Raw genomic sequence first — 19,343 nt, 5'->3', positions numbered from 1 at the left:
ATGCGTTTGAATGACCATGTGCTTCCCCCTCGGGGTTGAGGCGCATGTGTATTGTTATGGGGACAGCCTTGTTGACGTTGTGCCTTGACCATGGGGTCAAGGTGCACGTCCGAGGCTGTTCAAATGTTTGGCTTTTTACCTTTTTTCATCGTAAAAAAGGCAGGCCTTCCGTGTGGGCCCTAAACACGCGAAAAACTGCATGCAAATCGGACCTGGCAGGAGTAATGCCCTGCCGGTGGATTAAGGGGTCTCACTCCTATTAAGAGGAGTGGTCCCAATTGTATGACCATGCATTGTGGCCCTTCGGGGGGCATGATGCATGCGTTTGAATGACCATGCGCTTCCCCCTCGGGGTTGAGGCGCATGTGTATTGTTATGGGGACAGCCTTGTTGACGATGTGCCTTGACCATGGGGTCAAGGTGCACGTCCAAGGCTGTTCAAATGTTTGACTTTTTACCTTTTTTCTTTGTAAAAAAGGCAGGCCCTGTCCGGGGCCCTAAAACGGGAAGCATAAAACTGCATGCAAATCTGACCTGGCAGGAGTAATTCCCTGCCGGTGGATTAAGGGGTCTCACTCCTATTAAGAGGAGTGGTCCCACCTGTATGACCATGCATTGTGGCCCTTCGGGGGGCATGATGCATGCGTTTGAATGACCATGCGCTTCCCCCTCGGGGTTGAGGCGCATGTGTATTGTTATGGGGACAGCCTTGTTGACGATGTGCCTTGACCATGGGGTCAAGGTGCACGTCCAAGGCTGTTCAAATGTTTGACTTTTTACCTTTTTTCTTGTAAAAAAGGCAGGGCTTCCCTGTGGCCCCCAATACAGGTTAATAAGCCCGAAATCTGGATTGGCGGCTCTGCTTGATGTTTAGCCAATGGGGACCAATGAATAAATCTCTGTCTGTTGACAGAGTGGCCGGGCTGAGGCCTCCGGGTCGGAGGTGACGCTTTGGTCTCGGACTTCGGTCCACAGGAGATCGGGACAGTGCTCGTCACGCTGTTATGTCGTTGATTATTATCCCCGCCGATCGCACCGCACCCCCTGGTTTTGGTTTGCACTGGTGGGAACGATGGTCTGTGTGGCAGACAGGCTATTGGTTCCTTGCGGGTTATGCGGTATTTACCGTGTGAGACATAATTAGTGGCTGGTGCTCACCATTAAAGCTAGGAGGTGCCTTGATCAACTTAATAGACGATTTTGGTCCTCATTGGTTAGATTTTTTGCAGTGTGCCGTCCTGACGAGGGTTAATAAGCCCGAAATCTGGATTGGCGGCTCTGCTTGATGTTTAGCCAATGGAGATCAATGAATAAATCTCTGTCTGTTGACAGAGTGGCCGGGCTGAGGCCTCCGGGTCGGAGGTGACGCTTTGGTCTCGGACTTCGGTCCACAGGAGATCGGGACAGCGCTCGTCACGCTGTTATGTCGTTGATTATTATCCCCGCCGATCGCACCGCACCCCCTGGTTTTGGTTTGCACTAGCGGGAACGATGGACTGTGTGGCAGACAGGCTGTTGGTTCCTTGCGGGTTATGCGGTATTTACCGTGTGAGACATAATTCGTGGCTGGTGCTCACCATTAAAGCTAGAAGGTGCCTTGATCAATATATATATTGATCAAACTGCTTGATGCTGCTTGATGTTTAGCCAATGGGGACCAATTAATAAATCTCTGTCTGTTGACAGAGTGGCCGGGCTGAGGCCTCCGGGTTGGAGGTGACGCTTTGGTCTCGGACTTCGGTCCACAGGAGATCGGGACAGCGCTCGTCACGCTGCTCGTCACGCTGTTATGTCGTTGATTATTATCCCCGCCGATCGCACCGCACCCCCTGGTTTTGGTTTGCACTGGCGGGAACGATGGTCTGTGTGGCAGACAGGCTGTTGGTTCCTTGCGGGTTATGCGGTATTTACCGTGTGAGACATAATTCGTGGCTGGTGCTCACCATTAAAGCTAGGAGGTGCCTTGATCAACTTAATAGACGATTTTGGTCCTCATTGGTTAGATTTTTTGCAGTATGCCGTCCTGACGATGGTGCAAATCGTACCTGACAGGAGTAATGCCCTGTCAGTGGATTAAGGGGTCTTACTCCTATTGAGAGGAGTGGTCCCAATTGAATGACCATGCATTGTGGCCCCTCGGGGGCATGATGCATGTGTTTGAATGACCATGCGCTTCCCCCTTGGGGTTGAGGCGCATGTGTATTGTTATTGGGACAGCCTTGTTGACGTTGTGCCTTGACCATGGGGTCAAGGTGCACGTCCGAGGCTGTTCAAATGTTTGACTTTTTACCTTTTTTCACAAGCAAAAAAGGCAGGCCTTAGCTGTGGCCCCAAAACAGCGGTAGACCTGCATGCAAATCGGACCTGGCAGGAGTAATGCCCTGCTGGTGGATTAAGGGGTCTTACTCCTATTATGAGGAGTGGTCCCAATTGTATGACCATGCATTGTGGTCCTTCGGGGGCATGATGCATGCGTTTGAATGACCATGTGCTTCCCCCTTGGGGTTGAGGCGCATGTGTAATGTTATTGGGACAGCCTTGTTGACGTTGTGCCTTGGCCATGGGGTCAAGGTGCATGTCCAAGGCTGTTCAAATGTTTGATTTTTACCTTTTTTCACAAGCAAAAAAGGCAGGCCTTTCCTGTGGCCCAAAAACAGGTTAATAAGCCCAAAATCTGGATTGGCGGCTCTGCTTGATGTTTAGCCAATGGGGACCAATGATTAAATCTCTGTTGACAGAGTGGCCGGGCTGAGGCCTCCGGGCCGGAGGTGACGCTTTGGTCTAGGACTTCGGTCCACAGGAGATCGGGACAGCGCTCGTCACGCTGTTATGTCGTTGATTATTTTTTTATATATATATATATATATATATATATACATATATATATATATATATATACATATATATATATATATATATATATATATATATACATATATATATATATATATACATATATATATATATATATATACATATATATATATATATATATACATATATATATATATATATATACATATATATATATATATATATACATATATATATATATATATACATATATATATATATATATACATACATATATATATATATATATATATATATATATACATACATATATATATATATATATATACATATATATATATATATACGTATATATATATACATACATATATATATATATATATATACATACATATATATATATACATATATATACATATATATATATATATACATATATATATATATATATATATATATATATATTTATATATATATATATGTATATATATATATATATATATATATATATATATATATATATGTGTATACAGTATATATATATATATATATATATATATGTATATTTATATATATATGTATATATATATATGTATATATGTATATATATATATATATATATATCTGGGGACAACCCTCGGCCAATCAGTGCGGAAGGTGCGAACATTCGGCCAATCAGTGCGGAAGGCGCAAAACCACTACTTAGAAGCAGGTCGCTGATTAGAGGGCAAGGGCCGGTGATGTCAGAAGGCAGGAAAGACCACTAAGAAGCGAGGCAAAGGTGTAGTAGAGGGAGAAAAGCTGACGGCAGACCGCAAGTGACAATACGACTCGCTCGCCAGCATTTTGGATCTCTCTATCTCTCTCACTTTGGTTTCTGCCCTACCCAGACCTTCCTTCTGCCCTTGCTTTTTGTTCCGTTTGGACTTTTCTTCCTGTGCCATCTGCAAATTTGCCTGCTTGACGATGGATGTTGGAGTGCCATCGATTCCCCTCCCTGGCGAGCGTACGGGCGAGGCTTGGTGCTACTAGCAAACGGGACCTCGCATGCGACCGTCGAGCGGGCGAGCGAGGCGTGCCGCTGAGCAGACGAGACCGGGGCGAGTGGGTGGCTCGGGGCCTAGCAAAGCGTGAACGAGGCGGACGTAGGCCTGCTTCATGCCAACCTCGGAGCCGGATGGAGCCTGACCGACATCACACACCCAGACAGAGAAGACGCACTACAGAACACAACACGACGATTCTTTTATTTAATTCCTTCCCCTGTGCTGTTGTTGAAGTGAGGTGTGCGGGATCCCGGTTTAGGAGCCATAGTTATTTGTCGGCGTGTTTCATTGTTCTCGGGTTCCGCATAATAAATCGATTATTTTTGTACATTTCACCTCCCGTGTTCGTGTGAGATTAATTTGCAGGGTTGAAGACTGCCGGTAAGATCGCTACAGGTAAGAGCTCGCCGCTTCTTCCTCTTCGTCCTTCCTCCCGTGCTTGCATAGTCAAAATCCGTAATTGATCGTCGTCTCCATTTAAGTTCGTTTGGCCATCCGCGCCCACAGTATTAACCGAGGGCATTCACGCAACAGTATAAATGCTGAGTTTGAAAAGACTGCATGACGTCACCATGCTCAGCATTGGGGTGCGTGGTGTGAGAGCATCTGTGCAAGGTTGACGTCCTTTTGTGGAGACATACATGCAAGCAACATGTGTGGAATGAATATTCATGTTTCCCAGTTTGAGGAAATGGAGATTTTTGTTTACAACAGACAGCTCGTGGTGTAATGATTGGCATCGCTAGGGTGCGATTAGAGAATTTGCACATATCTCTGCTGTGCACGGTTGGGCAGTTCTGGTTGTGTTGATGCTGCCGGCAGCACGATAGGTAGTTATAACAGGCGATTCAGTCGGATCGGGCACACAAATTAAACGTGAGGTAGGTTTTGGATATTTTGGAAACATGATGTTCAGGAGAATCCTAGTCGACGGGCCATGGGACTAAAAATGTCCAAAAATGAGGATGGGACCAAAAATATCATATTTGTCATTAGGGGTACATGTGGAAGTCATTGCTAAACTATGGTGTATCAATGAAAACTTTATGATCTGTGTCCAAAGTTTTGAGTGAGGTATCTAGGCGGCTGACGCATGATGTTGCTGAGAGATGGGAATGGGTGAGTAGTCACAAGCGAAGACACGTGCTACATAGAGTAGGTCCTCCCCCCCCCACCCCCCATGAAGTCCCCATGAAGCATGAAGTCAGAGGAGGCCTCTCCACATCTGGGAACCAGGTACTGGTTCACTTCACACCTGATATCACTGTGGGCAGAAAACAAATGGGGACTGGCATGAAGATGTGTTCCCTGTGATTTGCGAGGATCCTTGAGGAATCCGTGATATTTTTCATGGATTGATATGTTTTGATATTTTCCGTGATATTTAAAAAAAACAACTGAAGTTTCATTTCAAAGAAATGTTCTGAAGAAAGAGAAGAGGCTGCAGCCTGCCTGTCTGAGGATGAAGGATGTCACAGTAGCGGGTGAAGCCATCAGCAAATAGATAGAAAGGCGATTTTTCAGTGTCAACAAGATCATTGATGAAGATCAGGAATAGGACAGGGTGTATCAAGAGTGCAGAAAGTCAGCATGCCATGTGTGGAGATGGCCTTGGATGGCAAGAGCAAAGAGTTTGGTGAGTTACACAGGATGCCAGACTGTATCACAAGAACATAACATGTCCAGAGAGACGGCCCTGATCTCATGCCTGACATTGAGGGCCTCCATCAATTGTCAGGAGAGTAGGAGCAGCATGTCCAAGGTAGAGTGACCTGGTCTGCAATTGAATTGGTGATCCGAGATGAGGCCATTAGAGAAATGGAAGGATTTCGAGTTAACTGCGATGATACATTACATGACCTTGCTGATGATTAAAAATGAGTGAGGGAAGGAAGTCATACTTCCTTCACTGCATTCGCAAGGTCCACATATTCCTGCATTGGTGAATGTACACATTACAAATTCACGACTCATCAACATCCAGTATTTGCATGTTTGTGAGCCCCCATGTACATCCAGTATTTGCATGTTTGTGAGCCCCCATATACATCCAGTATTTGCATGTTTGTGAGCACCCATGAACATCCACTATTTGCGTGATTGTGAGCCCCCATGAACAGCCAGTATTTGTGTGATTGTGAGCCCCCATGAACATCCACTATTTGCGTGATTGTGAGCCCCCATGAAAGCCAGTATTTGCGTGATTGTGAGCCCCCAAGAACAGCCACTATTTGCGTGATTGTGAGCCCCCATGAACAGCCAGTATTTGCGTGATTGTGAGCCCCCATGAACAGCCAGTATTTGCGTGATTGTGAGCCCCCATGAATAGCCAGTACTTATGTGATTGTGAGCCCCCATGAACAGCCACTATTTGCGTGATTGTGAGCCCCCATGAACAGCCAGTATTTGCGTGATTGTGAGCCCCCATGAACAGCCAGTATTTGCGTGATTGTGAGCCCCCCATGAACATCCACTATTTGTGTGATTGTGAGCCCCCATGAACATCCACTATTTGAGTGATTGTGAGCCCCCATGAAAAGCCAGTATTTGCGTGATTGTGAGCCCCCATGAACATCCACTATTTGCATGATTGTGAGCCCCCATGAACATCCACTATTTGCGTGATTGTGAGCCCCCATGAAAAGCCAGTATTTGCATGATTGTGAGCACCCATGAACATCCAGTATTTGCGTGATTGTGAGCCCCCATGAACAGCCAGTATTTGCGTGATTGTGAGCCCCCATGAACATCCACTATTTGCGTGATTGTGAGCCCCCATGAAAAGCCAGTATTTGCGTGATTGTGAGCACCCATGAACATCCAGTATTTGCGTGATTGTGAGCCCCCAAGAACAGCCAGTATTTGCGTGATTGTGAGCCCCCATGAACATCCACTATTTGCGTGATTGTGAGCCCCCATGAAAAGCCAGTATTTGCGTGATTGTGAGCACCCATGAACATCCAGTATTTGCGTGATTGTGAGCCCCCAAGAACAGCCAGTATTTGCGTGATTGTGAGCCCCCATGAACATCCACTATTTGCGTGATTGTGAGCCCCCATGAAAAGCCAGTATTTGCGTGATTGTGAGCACCCATGAACATCCAGTATTTGCGTGATTGTGAGCCCCCAAGAACAGCCAGTATTTGCGTGATTGTGAGCCCCCATGAACATCCACTATTTGCGTGATTGTGAGCCCCCATGAACAGCCACTATTTGCGTGATTGTGAGCCCCCATGAACAGCCAGTATTTGCTTGATTGTGAGCCCCCATGAACAGCCAGTATTTGCGTGATTGTGAGCCCCCCATGAACATCCACTATTTGTGTGATTGTGAGCCCCCATGAACATCCACTATTTGAGTGATTGTGAGCCCCCATGAAAAGCCAGTATTTGCGTGATTGTGAGCCCCCATGAACAGCCACTATTTGCGTGATTGTGAGCCCCCATGAACAGCCAGTATTTGCGTGATTGTGAGCCCCCATGAACATCCACTATTTGCGTGATTGTGAGCCCCCATGAACAGCCAGTATTTGCGTTATTGTGAGCCCCCATGAACAGCCAGTATTTGCGTGATTGTGAGCCCCCATGAACATCCACTATTTGCGTGATTGTGAGCCCCCATGAACAGCCACTATTTGCGTGATTGTGAGCCCCTATGAACAGCCACTATTTGCATGTTTGTGAGCCCCCATCACCCAACTCCCACGTCCCCTCCCACCAACCCAACCACCAACACCGTGGGCATGAGAGAGAGAGGTGTGCAGATGTAGATACTGTACGTTACTTATTATATTTTGTTCCCAAATCGTAAATACCTTGCTGCACCTGTCGACTCACCATCATGAACTTGAAATTAATGGCTCTTGACCCCTCGTGAATCATGGCCCCTTGTGAATATGGAGACCAGTGTGTTTATATACCACACTTTTGAAGAAACAAGACTTAAGCAGGGAATGAAAAAATGTTGGCTCTTTGCATTCTTTGAATGAAAAACAAAATTGGAATTGCAATAATCCCTCAATCCATTCCAAGGGTTTAAACATTATATTTCATGCAATGTGTCATCTTTTAGCTTTCAAGATTTCAAAACAACATCCACGTGGTTCACTGCACCAACACTGCACCAACACTGCACCCGACTTGCCGATATGTTTCGGTGATTAGGGAACAAGGGAAGGAAAAGAGGAAGAAATATGAACACTCGCAGTGATATCAGAAGTACATGGAGAAGAGGAAGAAGTTGTTTCTTGGGTTTGTTGATCTGGAGAAAGCATTCGATAGGGTTCCACGCGAACTAGTGACATGGGCATTGAGGAACTTAGGAGTGGAGGAATGGTTGATCAGAGTAGTGATGGCAATGTACAAAAGAGTGCGCACAGCTGTAAGGACGAAGGACGGGAACAGTGGTGAGTTTGAGGTGAAGGTGGGAGTGCATCAGGGGTCGGTACTAAGTCCACTACTATTTGTAGCTGTGATGGAGGTGCTGGCTCAGAACGTAAAGGAGGGTTTACCGTGGGAGTTGTTGTATGCAGATGATCTGGTGTTGATTGCGGAAAGTATGGATGGACTGAAGGAAAAGATGAACACGTGGAGGGAATGTATGGAGACAAAAGCTCTGAAGGTGAATATCGGAAAGACGAAGGTGATGGCAAGTGGTAAAGCATGTGGTGAGGTGGAAAGAACTGGGAAGTGGCCATGTGCTGTGTGCAGGAAGGGTGTCGGAGTGAACTCCATTCAATGTACAATGTGCGCTGAGTGGGTTCATCAAAAATGTAGTGGTCTGAGAGGGTCATTAACCAGTGTGGCAGCTACATTCAAATGTAAGGTGTGCACAGAGGGAGCTGCAGATGGAGGAAATGTTGAGTTGGATCTTGGAGACAGCGTGAAGCTGGAAGGTGTGAAAACATTTTGCTACCTCGGAGACATGCTGAATGGAGAAGGTGGATCAGACTCGGCAACGGTTGCTCGAGTGAGATGTGAATGGAAGAAGTTTCGGGAACTGAGTGGCGTGCTGATGAGGAGCGGAGTGTCGTTGAAGCTGAAGGGAAAGGTGTATGCTGCATGTGTGAGAAGTGTTATGATTTATGGGAGCGAGACATGGGTAATGAACGTAGAGCAGCAACGAAGGTTGGAAAGGGTGGAAATGCGAATGGTTCGGTGGATGTGCAGAGTATCGTTGAGAGAGAGGAAGACAAATGATGAATTGCGAAAGATGATGGGAATAGAGCCTGTGATTGATGATGTGAAGAGAAACAGGTTGAGATGGTTTGGTCATGTGTTGAGGAAGGATGAAAGTGACTGGTTGAGAAGAGTGATGGAAATGAATGTAGAAGGAAGTAGAGGATGGGGAAGACCGAGAAAGACTTGGCTAAAGATGGTGGAAGAAGAAATGCGGGCAAGGGGGTTAACAAGGAGAGATGCAGAAAATAGGGCAAAATGGAGAAGATTGTCATGGGGACCGCAAGGCTAACCCCCGCTCTAGCAGGGAACATGGCCTTAAAATGCATGTTGTGTGTTGTATTAACATTAATTACAACCACATTTGCTATTATATCAGATGTTGTAGTATTGATGATGTTATAGTATTTAGAGAGTTGTATTGACAATGTTGCAGTATTTAGGGAGTTGTACTATTTCGAATGTTGTAGTATTGTTATGAACTTTGGGGTAAAAGTCACTTCTTGGTCCGCCCTGGCCAATCACGAGTGGAAAATGGCCTTTTAATGCATGTTGTTGTTGTTGTTGTTGTTGCAGTGATATGTCAACCTATGTCGTGATGAAAGCAGGTGCCACCCACCATCTCAGGTCCACATAGCAAGGCCAATTTCCCGACCCGGATCTCAGTCAACGGAACATCTTCTCTTCTGGACTTGGTTATGACTAACTTCCCTGAAAATGTCTGCTGCTCTTCTTCTGCTCCGATCGGATCATCTGATCATGTCCTTGTTAAAGTGGACATCTCTCTGACCATCCTCAGGGAGCCTGCTCAGCGTCGACGAGTCTGGCATTTCACTCAGGCCAACTGGCACGGTCTTCAAGCAGCCATCAATCATCTGGACTGGTCTCCCATCTCTACCACCTCTGACATCAACTCATCCTGGGAATTCTTCCAAAGTAAATTGCTCTCTCTCATGCACAGATTTATCCCATCTCGTCTTCAGTTGTCATACCCTTCCTCCCGTCCATGGTACACGGAATCTTGTGGTGAGGCTGTTGCCCAGAAACAACTTGCCTTCGTCTCCTGGAAAGCAAATCCAACGGAAGGAAATCTCATTTCCTTTCACAAAGCCCGAAACAAGTGTGTGTCCACCCTCAGGAGAGCCAGGAAACAATATCTCTCCGTTCTCAAGACCGAACTCTCTTATCTGTCTCCCTCTTCCAAATCCTGGTGGCGTCTGGTCAAATCCGTTTCTGGTGTTTGTTCCCCCTCCATCCCCTCCCTTACCTCAAACGGCTATACAGCTGACTCCGCACGTGAAAAAGCTGAATGCCTCAACTCTGTGTTTGCCTCTAAATCTTGTGTCCCAAACCCATCCCTCTCTGTACCCACCATACCCAGTCGTACCCTGCTGCTCCTGGACTCCGTGTCCTTTCCTCCTGACAAGGTGGAAAAGTTTCTGTCAACCCTCGACTCTGATTCTGCAACTGGACCCGACGGCATCAGCCCACGGGTCCTAAAATCCTGCTCTGCTGCTCTATCTCACCCTCTCGCTGTTCTCTTCACCCTCTCTTTTGCTCAAGGTCAACTGCCATCTGCTTGGAAATCAGCCAACATCACCGCTTTGCACAAAAAAGGTGCAAAAACAGATCCTAGCAACTACAGACCAATCAGCCTTCTCCCAATTATCAGCAAAGTCATGGAATCCATCATTGCTTCTGATATGAAATCTTTCCTCTTCTCCAATGGCTTGATCTCTGATCATCAATTTGGTTTCAGACCAGGTCACTCTACTCTGGACATGCTGCTTCTGCTGTCTCAACAATGGATGGAGGTCCTCAATGCCAAACAGGAAATTAGAGCTGTCTCCCTCGACATATCACGTGCCTTCGACACGGTCTGGCACCCCGCTCTGCTCACCAAACTCTCCTCCTTTGGTATCCATGGAAATCTCCACGCATGGCTGGCGGACTTCCTCTCTAGTCGTCGTCAACGTGTGGCCCTGAATGGGTTTCTCTCATCTCCTCTTCCTGTTCAGGCTGGAGTTCCCCAAGGCAGTGTTCTGGGCCCCGTGCTTTTTCTGGTCTTCATCAATGATCTCTCTGACTCTCTCGAAAATCCTCTCTATCTCTTTGCTGATGACTCCACTCTCTGCCGCTCCATTCCTCTTCCCTCAGATCGGCAGTCTGCTGCCTCCTCACTCTCTGAAGACCTGGACAAAATCACAGACTGGTCAAACAAGTGGAACATGTCTTTCAATCCTGACAAATCTCACACTCTTACTATGTCTCTCCGAAAAGATCGACTGGACAACCCTCCCATCTACTTTCTCAACAATCCTCTCCAAGAAGTTCTGTCGCTCAAGATTTTGGGTCTCACTATCTGCCATGATCTTTCTTGGGAAAACCACATTTCCAAGCTGGCCTCCAAAGCCAGTCGCCGACTGGGCATCCTCCGTCGTGCGAAGTCCTTCCTCGGCACACCTGAGCTCCTCACCACATACAAGGCTTTCATCCGCAGCTCAATGGAATACTGTTCTCCCCTATGGGCCGGTGCTCCTGCCTCACACCTAGCTCGGCTTCACGCTGTTGAAACCAAAGCTTTCAGAATTATTGGAATCTCCCGCGATGAAGCTATCTCTGAGGGCCTTTCACTCACTCACCGCAGGCAGGTAGGTGGTCTTTCTGTCTTCTACCGACTCCTCTCCGGCCTTGCACCCCCAGCTCTCTCTGTGCTCTGTCCCCCAAATATTCCTACAGGTCGCACAAGATCTGCCAGCAACCCTCTGATGGTTAAACTGCCGAAATCTCGGCTCTCCGCTCACCTTCACTCTTTCATTCCTCTTTTCTCCCGCCTCTGGAACAAACTCCCTCACTCCCTTCAATCCCACTCCTCCCTCCAGGTCTTTAAAACAGCTGTTCACCACCATCTCTTATCTTCCCCCATCCAAAACCTTGATCTTTTCTACCCCCGCTAATTCACCCCAGATCCACCTTGTTTGAAATTCCAACTTCTTTCCTGGAAGTCCTGGCAGTGTCCATATGTTTTATACCTCTCCCACTGCCCCCTTCCCACGCCCCCCCCCCCCCCCCAAAGCCCTCGCCCTCTCTCAGATCTCTCGATGTCTCCATGTCTCTCGGTCCCTGCTCTCAAATGTTGTGTTTGTGTCCTTCCCCCTCTCTCCCCATCTTGTCTACCGCTCCCTATGTTATATGTTTTATGTGTCGGTTTGTCTTTCTGTGTGATTAATGTTCGCTCTTTCACGAGCCTCGATATTGTATACAAAAAAAAAAAAAAAAAAAAAAAAAAAAAAAAAAAAAAAAAAAAACTTTGATTGTTAGGTGAACACCTTCCTGCACAACACAATTCCATTGTTGCAATTCAAACATCACAACCTCTCCTGCTTAGCTTAGCCATAAACGTTGTCATCGGCACACGGATGAGACAATGACAATGTCAAACCAACTGCACTTTGCCAGGTAACCCCCACAGTGCAACACAAGAGGAACACGAGATGTACAGTATAATGTCTGGAAGTACCTTACCCGCTAGGATAGGCCTGGAGGGAAGAATCTTCAGTATTGATCAAAGAGTTAGAAGAAAAAGAGGTGGTGGAGGCAGTGGAAATGCGCCACTGGGAATGTGCAGGACTCATGACGGAGCGAACGATCGAACGCGCTCGGCTTCCTCTACGTTCCTCTACCTCGGGCTGTCGATCGTGGGTTGGGTGAAGGGAGGTGGTATATATGGGACATTGAGACAAAATGGACATTGTCTGCACACACACCATACTAACCAGGCCACCACCCGTGCACACACACCATACTAACCAGGCCACCACCCATGCACACACACCATACTAACCAGGCCACCACCCATGCACACAAACCATACTAACCAGGCCACCACCCATGCACACACACCATAATAACCAGGCCACCACCCATGCACACACACCATACTAACCAGGCCACCACCCATGCACACACACCATACTAACCAGGACACCACCCATGCACACACACCATATTAAGCAGGACACCACCCATGCACACACACCATACTAAGCAGGACACCACCCATACACACACACCATATTAAGCAGGACACCACCCATGCACACACACCATATTAAGCAGGACACCACCCATACACACACACCATATTAAGCAGGACACCACCCATACACACACGTCATACGAGGCAGGACACCACCCATACACACACACCATATTAAGCAGGACACCACCCATACATACACACCATATTAAGCAGGACACCACCCATGCACACACACCATAATAACCAGGACACCACCCATGCACAGCAATACACAGGGCTTCACGAACATAGAGCAGTAAACAGAGCACTGTGTACACGTAGCACTAACTGGGGCATCAAGTACGCACAGCAATACCTGACCCGCGGCACCAATCATGTTACATCAGACTCGGTGGTGCAATGGTTGCGGTATCTGGTTATCTGGTGTCTGCACCAAGGCTGGGCCTAGCTGTCCAAAACCCGGTTGTGATACCAAAAATGGAATGTGCTGCTTTCTTGCTTCATGTTCGACACTTAAAAGGATAAGAGAACGGACAATCCCAATAGTTTGGCATCTTTGGGGAGAAGAAAAGGACTTCTTAGAAAATGCCCCACTGAGTGTGGTGAGAAAGGCGTGGGCCTTGTTGTGAGGTCGCTGGTACCCAGCGTACACCAGGAAGTGACGGCACTTCCCCAAGGCTTAGCAGCTGTGTTGTCTCGTCTAACAGTCTCGTGCTGTGTCTTGTGTGTTCATTTGTATGTCAATGTGTGTGTGCTATGTGGGTGAGGCAGGTGCACTACAAGCTCTAGATCCCGTATAACTATTAAAAACATACTAGGGGCACCGAGCACGCATAAAGATAACCAGGGCTCCGCACACGCATAAAGATAACCAGGGCCCCACACATGCATAAAGATAACCGGGGCTCCGCACACGCATAAAGATAACCGGGGCTTCGCACACGCATAAAGATAACTGGGGCTCCGCACATGCATAAAGATAACCGGGGCTCCGCACACGCGTAAAGACAACCGGGGCTCCGCACACGCATAAAGATAACCAGGGCTCCGCACAAGCATAAAGATAACCGGGGCTCTGCACACGCATAAAGCTAACCGGGGCTCCGCACACGCATAAAGATAACCGGGGCTCCGCACACGCATAAAGATAACCGGGGCTCCGCACACGCATAAAGATAACCGGGGCTCCGCACACACATAAAGATAACCAGGGCTCCGCACACGCATAAAGCTAACCGGGGCTCCGCACACACATAAAGATAACCAGGGCTCCGCACAAGCATAAAGATAACCGGGGCTCTGCACACGCATAAAGCTAACCGGGGCTCCGCACACGCATAAAGATAACCAGGGCTCCGCACAAGCATAAAGATAACCGGAGCTCTGCACACGCATAAAGATAACCGGGGCTCCGCACACGCATAAAGATAACCAGGGCTCCGCACAAGCATAAAGATAACCGGGGCTCTGCACACGCATAAAGCTAACCGGGGCTCCACACACGCATAAAGATAACCGGGGCTCCACACACGCATAAAGATAACCAGGGCTCCGCACACGCATAAAGATAACCGGGGCTCCGCACACGCATAAAGATAACCAGGGCTCCGCACACGCATAAAGATAACCAGGGCCCCACACACGCATAAAGATAACCGGGGCTCCGCACATGCATGAAGATAACCAGGGCCCCACACACGCATAAAGATAACCAGCGCTCCGCACACGCTTAAAGATAACCAGGGCTCCACACACGCATAAAGATAACCGGGGCTCCGCACACGCATAAAAATAACCAGGGCCCCACACACGCATAAAGATAACCAGGGCCCCACACACGCATAAAGATAACCAGGGCCCCGCACACGCATAAAGATAACCAGGGCTCCGTCACTGGTGGTATTGTATGACCATGCATTCTGGCCCTACGGGGTCAGGATGCTTGTGTTTTGAATGACCATGTGCTTCAGCCTTGGGGTTGAAGTGCATGTGTATGCTAATGGGACAGTCTTGATAGACGCTGTGCCTTGGCGGTGGGGTCAATGTGCACGTCCAAGGCTGTTCAAATGTTTTATTTTTTACCTTTTTTATTATAAAAAAGGCAGGCCACGGACTGGCCTCAAAAAGACCAGGGCTCCGCACACGCATAAAGCTAAACCAGGGCTCCGCACACGCATAAAGATAACCAGGGCCTCACACACGCATAAAGATAACCAGGGCCCCGCACACGCATAAAGATAACCAGGGCCCCAGACACGCATAAAGATAACCAGGGCTCCACACACGCATAAAGATAACCAGGGCCCCACACACGCATAAAGATAACCAGGGACCCACACCAGCATAAAGATAACCATGTCTCCACACACGCATAAAGATAACCAGGGCCCCACACACGCATAAAGATAACCTGGGCCCCAGACAGGCATAAAGATAACCAGGGCTCCACACACACCTAAAGATAACCAGGGCCCCACACAAGCATAAAGATAACCGGGGCCCCACACACGCATAAAGATAACCAGGGCCCCACACATGCATAAAGATAACCAGGGCTCCACACACGCATAAAGATAACCAGGGCTCCACACATGCATAAAGATAACCAGGGCCCCACACACGCATAAAGATAACCAGGGCCCCACACACGCATAAAGATACCCAGGGCTCCGCACACGCATAAAGATAACCGGGGCTCCGCACACGCATAAAGATAACCAGGGCACCAAGCATGCACCACACTGACATTGCACCAAGCATACACCACACTGACAGGGCACCAAGCATGCACCACACTGACATTGCACCAAGCATACACCACACTGACAGGGCACCAAGCATGCACCACACTGACAGGGCACCAAGCATGCACCACACTGACAGGGCACCAAGCATGCACCACACTGACAGGGCACCAAGCATGCACCACACTGACAGGGCACCAAGCATGCACCACACTGACAGGGCACCAAGCATGCACCACACTGACAGGGCACCAAGCATGCACCACACTGACAGGGCACCAAGCATGCACCACACTGACAGGGCACCAAGCATGCACCACACTGACAGGGCACCAAGCATGCACCACCCTGACAGGGCACCAAGCATGCACCACACTGACAGGGCACCAAGCATGCACCACAATGACAGGGCACCAAGCATGCACCAAACTGACAGGGCACTAAGCATGCACCACACTGACAGGGCACCAAGCATGCACCACACTGACAGGGCACCAAGCATGCACCACACTGACAGGGCACCAAGCAGGCACCACCCTGACAGGGCACCAAGCATGCACCACACTGACAGGGCACCAAGCATGCACCACTATGACAGGGCACCAAGCATGCACCAAACTGACAGGGCACTAAGCATGCACCACACTGACAGGGCACCAAGCATGCACCACACTGACAGGGCACCAAGCATGCACCACACTGACAGGGCACCAAGCATGCACCACACTGACAGGGCACCAATCATGCACCACACTGACAGGGCACCAAGCATGCACCACACTGACAGGGCACCAAGCATGCACCCCACTGACAGGGCACCAAGCATACACCATGTAATGAAAATGTATCTAAGTTGAACCCAGGTGATGCTCTTTCCATCCGCTGAGAGGCGTCTATAAGAACTCGGACGGCCATCGCTCCGAGACACTCCTGCGACATTTATTCTATGACATGTAGAAATCGAATGGTGCGTATACTTAGACAATCTAGGCTTGCTTGCATTGATTGATAATTACTGAACTATCTCCATGATTCCATGATTCTGATATATTGCATGATTGTATTTTTACAGGATGTGCCAGAGATCAAATTGTCATTAAACCTACCATCAGGTCAAAGTTGTGGAACTCTCTTTCATTACAATTAATGACAATTTGTCTCGCCGTCTGATCGAGAACGAGAGGCGAACGGGAGCGACATGGCAGGACACACAATGATCCAGGTGCCGCAATTTCCAGCCGACCCGCAAGCAGCGGACGCGGGCGCGGACCTGACACATTGACTGAAAACCTTGGATAATCAATTCAAAGCCCAGGAAGCCGCCGTCACCAATGAAACGAAATTGGAGGTGCTACAAACAAAAGTGCATCACAACGTGTACCGCGCGATCGAACAATGCGTGACATTCGATGCGGCAGTAGCAGAGCTGAAGCGTATTTACATCAAGAAACGAAGCGCGGTTTATTCCCGGCACCTGCTCGCAATATGGAAACAACAACCCACGGAGACTTTAGATCATTTCGCGCAAGAGCTCCGGCGTCTGCTGACTGACAGTGCACCGGAGGTACGTACACATGAACAAGTTTGTGATGATCTTGTACGCGATTCTTTCGTCTCAGGACTCAGATCCCCAGTAGTGAGACAAAGACTTCTTGAAGAAGCCGACTTGACGCTCGCTGAAGCCCTGCGGCTGGCTCACGTCTATACCCAAGCACGGGAACAATCCGACGCGTATGAACACACATACGTCACTGCGGGGACATCTCGGCAAGCTCGACCGGAGAGAGCGACCGCCGAGGACGCGGATGCAGCCACGGCATCCCTGCCGGAATCGGAGACCCCGGCCGCTCCCGAGGAAGACCCTGATCCGGGCTTGACGGCCGCAGCAGCTGCCGGACCAAAGCCCGGACGTAACGCTACGTGCTATTTCTGCGGTAACCGAAAACATCTCAGGTCTGTTTGTCCGGCTCGAGATGCGACATGTCATTTGTGCACAAAGATAGGGCATTTTGCAAAGGTTTGCCGAACGGTGACGCGGGGCAAACGAACCCGCTCGACAATGAATGTGCTTATCGCCGAGCCAGCGGGCCGAACGAAGTGCGGGGTGCCTCGCCCGACTTTGATGAGGATCGCACCTTCCCGTGGGCCCCAGGCTGAGCGCTTGACCTTGGTGAGGTTCATCGCGCTGACTAAACAAGTGGCTCAGACACGACAGAACGCGGTGCGACCGACCTTGGCCGGCATTCTTCCGCGCCCCTGCCAACTGTCCGATTCGGCCACCCGAACGGCTAATGTTGGCTTTGAAACTCCGCGCGTGACACGAGCACCATCCGGAGGCTGCTCGTACAAACTACAAGCTACTGCTACGGCAAGGAAAACTCTAGCTCGCGTTGGATTCACTCGCGAGGCGCGAGCACCGCGCCTAGGCGACGCGATAACTGCAGGTCCACCTGGCCTGGCTCGAGCTATAATTCCACTCATGATCGAGGGAATTTTTGCTAGTGCGTTGATCGATACAGGTTCCACAGATAGTTATGTTGATTATCGACTGGTGCAAAAACATGGATGGCCGATTCTTGGGACAAGACGTCGGATCTTTATGGCCTCTCAGGGGCTTAGGCTCAGCACAAAAGGGGAATGTCGATTGAAGCTTGTGATAAAGGGACGAATGTTTCCGGACGTGCATCTCATGGTCTTACCAGCATTATGTGCAGATGTTTTGCTAGGACATGATTTTCTCAAGTGACATGGACGGTTGGAAATGGAATTTGGTGGCACTGATACGCTTGCTGTGTGCGCTCTTGCAGGGATGGAATTTGAGCTGCCGTCGCTGTTCCCCAATATGACCACGGACTGTACCGCCTGTAGGGGTTACATCGCGACGCTACTCACGAGCTGATGCGCAATTCATTGCGGAAGAAACGGCCCAGCTATTAAAGGAAGGTATCATAGAACCTAGTCGGTCGCCATGGCGGGCCCAAGTTCTAGTGGTACGAAGTGAAGCGCATCGCAAACACATGGTAATCGACTATTCACAGACGATTAATCGATTTACACAGCTGGACGCCTACCCCCTACCGGGGATTGACTCCCTGGTTCGACAGGTGGCCCAGTACACGGTCTATAGCACTCTCGATCTGCGTAGTGCGTATCATCAAATCCACATCTCCGAGGCCGACCGTATCTATACCGCGTTTGAATCGGGTCAAAGGTTATACTAGTTCACCCGGCTACCTTTTGGGGTCACAAACGGGGTCGCGTGTTTTCAGAGGGCTATGGATGACCTCATCGCTAAGGAGAACTTGACCGACGTCTTTGTATATCTGGACAATCTCATGGTTTGCGGGCATGACCAGGAACATCATGATGCAAATCTGAAGCGCTTCCTCGAGGTCGCGCAGTGGTATCGCTTAACTATGAATGAGGCTAAATGTCGTTACTCCGCGCGCACGATAGATCTCCTGGGGTACACCGTGACCCACGGCTATGTTGCTCCAGATAAGGAGCGTCTGCGACCCTTG

The 19,343-nt window shown here is 48.8% G+C and overlaps 1 protein-coding gene across 2 annotated transcripts in view; it reads right to left on the bottom strand.

Moving 5' to 3' along the window:
- Positions 1-19,343, bottom strand: part of LOC137420545 (dedicator of cytokinesis protein 1) — a gene marked incomplete in the record, with an annotated part of 615,378 nt that overhangs the window by 67,399 nt on the left and 528,636 nt on the right. For both annotated transcript variants that reach the window (XM_078772553.1, XM_078772554.1), the window contains 1 exon segment: positions 12,562-12,725. In XM_078772553.1, coding sequence (XP_078628679.1) covers positions 12,562-12,725 — 164 coding nt within the window.

This window comes from Myxine glutinosa, chromosome 2 (genome assembly GCF_964187855.1).
Source record: "Myxine glutinosa chromosome 2, kmMyxGlut1.1, whole genome shotgun sequence".
Taxonomy (NCBI): Eukaryota; Metazoa; Chordata; class Myxini; order Myxiniformes; family Myxinidae; genus Myxine; species Myxine glutinosa.
This window is presented reverse-complemented; position numbering and strand designations above follow the sequence as displayed.